At 51.5% G+C, this 7697-nt stretch overlaps 1 protein-coding gene across 1 annotated transcript in view; it reads right to left on the bottom strand.

Annotated features, from left to right (window-relative positions):
• Positions 1–6705, bottom strand: part of LOC118384161 (cAMP-specific 3',5'-cyclic phosphodiesterase 4C) — an 81417-nt gene extending 74712 nt beyond the window's left edge. Inside the window, exon 1 of the mRNA XM_052491028.1 lies at positions 4927–6705. Coding sequence (XP_052346988.1) covers positions 4927–5222 — 296 coding nt within the window. The 5' untranslated portion in view covers positions 5223–6705. The remainder of the gene's footprint in view (positions 1–4926) is intronic.
• Between the last annotated feature and the right edge of the window lie 992 nt (positions 6706–7697).

Raw genomic sequence — 7697 nt, forward strand, 5'->3', positions numbered from 1 at the left:
AGTTATTTGGGATGCAAGGTGATTTGTAGATCAGTCCGTCTGACCTCACCTTTAACGTCAGCTCAAGTCACATTGTGTTTGTCACACAGTTTGTGAACAGCAGGCGTAGTAGACTAACAGTGAAATGCTTTCTACCGGCCACTTCCCAACAACGCAGAGACAATAGAGAAATAATAGAAAGATTATTAACACAAGGAATAAATACACAATGAGTCGCGATGACTTGGCTGTATACACTGAGTGCCAGGACTGACTGGATGTGCAGGGGTACGATGTCATTAAGGCTGATTCTGCCTGCACATACAGGCGAAGTGACGAGGCTACAGGATACACAATAAGCAGGAGCAGTAGCGTATGTGATGAGTCAAAGGAGCTGGTTCTAAAAGGGGTCAACGCAGACAGTCCGGGTAACAAAGCAGAGGCTTTGTCACGACTGTGTTGTTGTGTGTGGACCATGTTAATTCCTTAGTGATGTGGAAGCCGAAGACCTTGAAGCTCTCGATTCCCTCCACTACAGCCCTGTCGATGTGGATGGGGGGGGTGCTGCTCGGCCCCGTCGATGTGGATGGGGGGGGTGCTCGGCCCCGTCGATGTGGATGGGGGTGCTCGCCCCCGTCGATGTGGATGGGGGTGCTCGGCCCCGTCGATGTGGATGGGGGTGCTCGGCCCCGTCGATGTGGATGGGGGATGTGCTCGGCCCCGTCGATGTGGATGGGGGGGGTGCTCGGCCACGTCGATGTGGATGGGGGGTGCTCGGCCACGTCGATGTGGATGGGGGTGCTCGGCCCCGTCGATGTGGATGGGGGGTGTGGATGGGACGTGGATGGGGGGATGTGCTCGGCCCCGTCGATGTGGATGGGGTGGCCACGCCGACGTGGATGTGGGGGGTGCTCGGGCCCGTCGATGTGGATGGGGGTGCTCGGCCCCGTCGATGTGGATGGGGGTGCTCGGCCCCGTCGATGTGGATGGGGGTGTCGGCCACGTCGATGTGGATGGGGGGATGTGCTCGGCCCCGTCCGCCCCGTCGATGTGGATGGGGGTGCTCGGCCACGTCGATGTGGATGGGGGTGCTCGGCCCCGTCGATGTGGATGGGGGTGCTCGGCCCCGCCGACGTGGATGGAGGGGATGTGCCCGGCCCCGTCGATGTGGATGGGGTGCTCGGCCACGCCGACGTGGATGTGGGGGGTGCTCGGGCCCGTCGATGTGGATGGGGGTGCTCGGCCCCGTCGATGTGGATGGGGGGTGCTCGGCACCCGATGTGGATGGGGGTGCTCGGCCACGTCGATGTGGATGGGGGATGTGCTCGGCCCCGTCGATGTGGATGGGGGTGCTCGGCCCCGTCGATGTGGATGGGGGTGCTCGGCCACGTCGATGTGGATGGGGGTGCTCGGCCCGTCGATGTGGATGGGGGGGGATGTGCTCGGCCCCGTCGATGTGGATGGGGGGTGCTCGGCCACGTCGATGTGGATGGGGGTGGGCCCCGCGATGTGGATGGGGTGCCGGCCCCGTCGACGTGGATGGGGGGATGTGCTCGGCCCCGTCGATGTGGATGGGGTGCTCGGCCACGTCGACGTGGATGGGGGTGCTCGGCCCGTCGATGTGGATGGGGGTGCTCGGCCCCGTCGATGTGGATGGGGGTGCCGGCCCCGTCGATGTGGATGGGGGTGTGCCACGTCGATTTGTGGGTGGGGGGTGCTCGGCCCCGCGATGTGGATGGGGGGGTGCTCAGCCACGTCGATGTGGATGGGGGGGGTGCTCGGCCACGTCGATGTGGATGCCTCGGGTCGATGTGGATGGGGCTCGGCCCCGTCGATGTGGATGGAGGGGATGTGCTCGGCCCCGTCGATGTGGATGGGGGTGCTCGGCCACGTCGACGTGGATGTGGGGGTGCTCGGGCCCGTCGATGTGGATGGGGGTGCTCGGCCCCGTCGATGTGGATGGGGGTGCTCGGCACCGTCGATGTGGATGGGGGTGCTCGGCCACGTCGATGTGGATGGGGGGATGTGCCTCGGCCCCGTCGATGTGGATGGGGGTGCTCGGCCCCGTCGATGTGGATGGGGGTGCTCGGCCACGTCGATGTGGATGGGGGTGCTCGGCCCCGTCGATGTGGATGGGGGGTGCCTCGGCCCCGTCGACGTGGATGGGGGATGTGCTCGGCCCCGTCGATGTGGATGGGGTGCTCGGCCACGCCGACGTGGATGGGGGGTGCTCGGGCCCGTCGATGTGGATGGGGGGTGCTCGGCCCCGTCGATGTGGATGGGGGTGCTCGGCCCCGTCGATGTGGATGGGGGTGCTCGGCCACGTCGATTTGTGGGTGGGGGGTGCTCGGCCCCGCGATGTGGATGGGGGGTGCTCAGCCACGTCGATGTGGATGGGGGTGGTGCTCGGCCACGTCGATGTGGATGGGGGGGTGCTCGGCCCCGTCGATGTGGATGGGGGGGGTGCTCGGCCCCGTCGATGTGGATGGGGGATGCTCGGCCACGTCGATGTGGATGGGGGATGCTCGGCCACGTCGATGTGGATGGGGGGTGCTCGGGCCCCGTCGATGTGGATGGGGGGCAGGGGTGCTCGGGCCCGTCGATGTGGATGGGGGGGTGCTCGGCCCCGTCGATGTGGATGGGGGGTGCTCGGCCCTCCATTTCTTGTAGTCCATGATCAGATTCTTTGTCTTACTGACATCGAGGGTAGGGTTGTTGTCCGGGCACCAAACTGCCAGGTCACTGACCTCCTCCCTATAGGCTGTCTCATCGTTGTTGGTGATCAGGCCTACCACCGCGGTGTCGTCAGCAAACTTAACTTATTGATGGTGTTGGAGTCGTGTGCAGTCCCGGAGTCGTGCGCGGTCCCGCAGTCGAAAGGTGAAGAGGGAGTATAGGAGGGGACTAAGCACGCATCACTGAGGGGCCCCCATTTTGAGGGCCAGTGTTGCGGACGTGTTGTTGCCTACCCTCACCAGCCCGGGGGTGGCCCGACAGGAAGTCCATGATCCAGTTGCAGAGGAAGGTATTCAGTCCCAGGGTCCTGAGCTTTAGCGATGAGCTTGGAGGGCACTATAGTGCTGAATGCTGAGCTGTAGTCAATAAACAGCATTCTCGCATAGGTGTATATCGGTCCACTAATACAAGACTAGTAAAGGCACTACTTTTGTGAGATTTTTTCTTCATATATATATATATTTTTTTAAATTTATTATTCTTTTTAATTTTTTATTCTGATGTTTCAGGGATGCTGCAGCACCCTCAACACCCCTACTTCCTGCGGCTATGACGGTTCGTGTCAAGAACTGCAATGCTGCTGGGTTTTTCACGCTCAACAGTTTTCCGTGTGTATCAAGAATGGTGCACCACCCAAAGGCCATCCAGCCAAATTGACACAACTGTGGGAAGCATTGGAGTCAACATGGGCCAGCATCCCTGTGGAAAGCTTCCGACACCTTGTGGAGTCCATGCCCCGATAAATTGAGGATGTTCTGAGGGCAACTCAATATTAGGAAAGTGTTCCTAATGTTTGGTATACTCAGGGTATGTGCATACTGTATTCTCGACATAGCTCATCATATATAACTACTGCTGTACATACCTTTTTAGTATTTATACCCAGAGCTCTAAAAGTATTGGGACAGTGACTTTTTCTGGGCTCTGTCCTCCAGCACTTTGGATTTCAAATGATATAATGACTTTGAAGTGCAGACTGTCAGCTTTAATTTGAGGGTATTTTCATCCATATCGGTGAACAGTTTCAAAATGACACCACTTTTATACATCGTCCCCCCATTTCAGGAGACCAAAAGTATTGGGACAAATTCACTTATATGTGTATTAAAGTAGTCAAAAGAGAAGTATTTGGTCCCATATTCATAGTACACCATGCCTATATCAAACTTCGGACTCTACACATTTTCTGGATGCACTTCCTGTTTGATTTGGTTGTGTTTCAGATTTTGGAATCACTTAAATTGTAAATAAGAATATAACATGTTTATAAACACTTCTACACTCATGTGGATGCTACAATGATTATGGATCATCCTGAATGAAATCGTAAACAATAATGACTGAGTAAATTCACACTAGCAGGGGAGTACATGACAAATAAACACTTTATACGATTTCTTGAAATGTAACATCCAATAGAAATGTAGCAGCTAGAAGCCAGCGTACCATTTTAGCCGTTTCAACTAATATAAAAGTCCCCAGACCTCCAAGAAGGCGTGACAACAGAGTGATTTTGAGGTATAGCTACGCTACCGAGGCTATAGCCAACCGAACCCAGGTCAGTTCCACCCTTCAGGGCAACATAATCTGCTGGTTCTCATGATTCAATTCAATAAGAAAGATGAGGCACGCAAGCCCTGAAATGAGAACCACTGCCTGCAGGTGATGCACCTGACCTGTCCAGCCAGGTATGTTACATGGAGATGCCCGACCTCTATGTGAACTCTACCCATGGATGGTGTATCAGCTACGCCTACATTGCAAATAGCCGAACGTTTCAGTGGAAGATTATCTGAGTCAAGTATGCACGAACGCACCCACTAGACCTTTGAATCCATTAGAAGCGCGCAAAACAAATGTATTTCTGTTATCTATATGATATGTTTGTCATGGTCATATGTCAGGCCTAGGCTACTCTTAAAGCGTTATTGATATTTTCCTTTGTTATTCCTGTTTTTGTGTGGGCGGGCGGGTTTACAGACAGTGCCAATCCGAGTGTTTAAACTCATGTTCTCTGACATGCCCAAGACGCATAAAGCATCGCCACCGAGAACCCACGCGTCCCGCCTCCCAATACCAAACACTTCATATCAGTTAACCCTTCCGGCATACTTTAACACAGAGCACCACCCACTCATTAGTAGTGGCTCTATGTATGCATATGCACGGCGATTGTAATGTTTGGAAATGTTTGTTGGATGCACGTCATACCGTTTATTTCCAACACAATTGCCGATGGAGGGGTTCGTGGTTCCTTGGAACGAGGATGGCCAGGACATCCGACACTTCCTCAGCCCCGGTCTGTCGCTCGTGTCCATGGCATTAGAGCGCTCTATCCCTCGGTGGTGATGGCGGTCGGTGTCGGAGTATCCCCGGTGTTTGATTTTGATGGGGGTCCGTGGCTGTCTCCAAAGATGTTGCGGAGGCTTTAGGGTCGCCTGCTCCCGGGGAACGGGGAGCGAGAGAGAAAGGCTCTTTTTCGAGCATGGTGGTGGTACTTCCATCATAGTGCAAATTAAAATATCCCTTTTATATCTCAATATATTGACACAAATAATAATATGGCTATATATTCTTTGACTTCAAAAGACTAACCTATTGGCGTCCATCATTGCCACTTAATCGTAGCCTACCCTGTGTAATTGAGTAGACAAAAGTGATCAAGTCAAGTGCAGTCCGATGTTATATGTAATATTCTAAATAATAACATGTAAACCTTTCGACCATTATCACAGTGGTACTGTCAGGCAGAGAATGTGACTAAATTCACCCAGAAAGTGTCTTTCTTTTGCCTACCGTTAATCCAATTAAATTCCAAACCAAAAGTTAATCTCTCTTCTAAATGTAAAACGTTTCCCTTCTTTTTTGCTGAGAGCTTCGCCAATCGTTAAAGTATCCGTCTGGTAGGTGACGATAGACCCTCACGGGTGCTTCCCCTGAAGTTTGACACCTTGTCGCCCATTGCGCACTTGATCACTTTAGTTACAGAGCAATCTATTGCTTTTATCGGCTCCTTATTGCAGAATCACAGACCGTTGGCTCCTGTGCGATGAGGGATATTATTGCTGCTCTCGACCGCACATGTCTGTCAAAGCTCGCTCGTAACCGTTCGGTCTCCAGCTGTAGCCATAAAAAGTAACACAGAATACCGTCGTGCATCTGGAACTACATAGGCTGAGCCGCACGCGCGGAGCCCACTGTCTCGACTTTTCCCTATATTAAAATGTTTGATCCAATTATTTCAGTTTGAGATTAAATTAGATTTCGAGCAATAGAACATCTCCATGAATTACATAATTTCGGTTGTCTTTGGAGTTGTGGTTGTGCCTGTATCCAAAACCCACGCGATGTTATTTCCTTTGCCGCTCTTCTTCACACAATGCATTATCAAAAGCAAACGGCTACCAGAAAATCATTGACTCTCGAAATCCTGTAGTCGCTGCTTCCATTATCTGTCCATTGTCACGTCTGAACTCCAGATTGACGACAAATGTTACATTAACCATAACGCATCATCAACCCCTCCAGTCTCTCGCTTCTTTCTAGTTCCCTTTTTTTCTCTCCAGCAAGCCCACACTCGCGGCTCCTGTCCAGTTGGTTTATCTCTTTGGACTGAAAGGAATTTAATAACGTATTATTAATTCCCTCATATTGACGATATTCTCCTGGAAAGCCCTCGACATAAAATCAAAAGAACTGATGTATTTTAATAGCCTACTAAATCGTTTTTCACCACTGTCTGCTTTCAGTGCACTGCCGACGTGGTCAAAAGTGTAAGCCGTAGTAAATGGATAACCACCTCTCACAAAACGCTCTATTTGTTGTATCCGTTTTAGCTATTTGTCGCAGTCGTTCCACTGATGCGAGCTGTCACTTAAGATTTCTCTGACCGTTTTCAGCATAATTGGATCATATCTGGACACGCAGGGTTGAAGCCAAGCGCACTCTCAATGCAAGATGCGTTTGTAGAGCGCAATCACAACTGCAGTTCTACAACCTTCCGTTAATCATAGCGTTAAACGTATTATCGTCTCATCTGCTGATGCATAATGATCAGGGATTCTCAGCTCCACTTTTTATTAAATCTCCAGGCACCGTGCGCCATCGAATTAAGTATTTGTAATACCACATATGAGCACGTCTGTTTACCCATAAAAGCATTAAATCATTTGCTTTTTAATCTGCAGAAATGCTCTCACATTAAACATATTTTTTTGCTTATCAGTTAGATATTCTACAGCTGTGGAGAGAGATGGCTATAGGCTACATGAATCATTTAAAGTCCCAGTGCAGTCAAACACGTCATTTTCTGTGTTTTATATATATACACAACATGACCAAAAGTATGTTGAACATCTCATTCCAAAATCATGGGCATTAATATCGAGTTGGTCCCATTGCTGCTATTACAGCCTCCACTCTCCACTCTCCTGGGAAGGCTTTCCACTAAATATTGGAAATTTGCTGCGGGAACTTGCTTCCATTCAGCCACAAGAGCATTTGTGTGGTCAAGCACTGATGTTGGGCAAATAGGCCTGGCTCGCAGTCAGTGTTTCAATTCATCCCAAAGGTGTTTGACGGGGTGGAGGTCAGGGCTCTGTGCAGGCCAGTCAAGTTCTTCCACACAGCTCTTGACAAACCATTTCTGGATGGACCTCACTTTGTGCATGTGGGCATCGTCATGCTGAAACAGGAAAGGGCCTTCTCCAAACTGTTGCCACAAAGTTGGAAGCACAGAATCGTTTACAATGTCATGGTTTGCTGTAGTGTGAAGATTTCCCTTCACTGGAACCAAGGGGCCGAGCCCGAACCACGGAAAACAGCCCTAGGCCATTATTCGTCCCACCAAACTTTACAGTTCGCACTATTCATTGGGGCAGGTAGCGTTCTCCTGGCATCCGCCAAACCAAGATTAGTCCGTCGGTATAAGGGTTTTCTTCTGGTGAAAGAGAGGCGGACCAAAATGCAGCGTGGTGGTTATT

This window comes from Oncorhynchus keta, chromosome 32 (genome assembly GCF_023373465.1).
Source record: "Oncorhynchus keta strain PuntledgeMale-10-30-2019 chromosome 32, Oket_V2, whole genome shotgun sequence".
Lineage (NCBI taxonomy): Eukaryota > Metazoa > Chordata > Actinopteri > Salmoniformes > Salmonidae > Oncorhynchus > Oncorhynchus keta.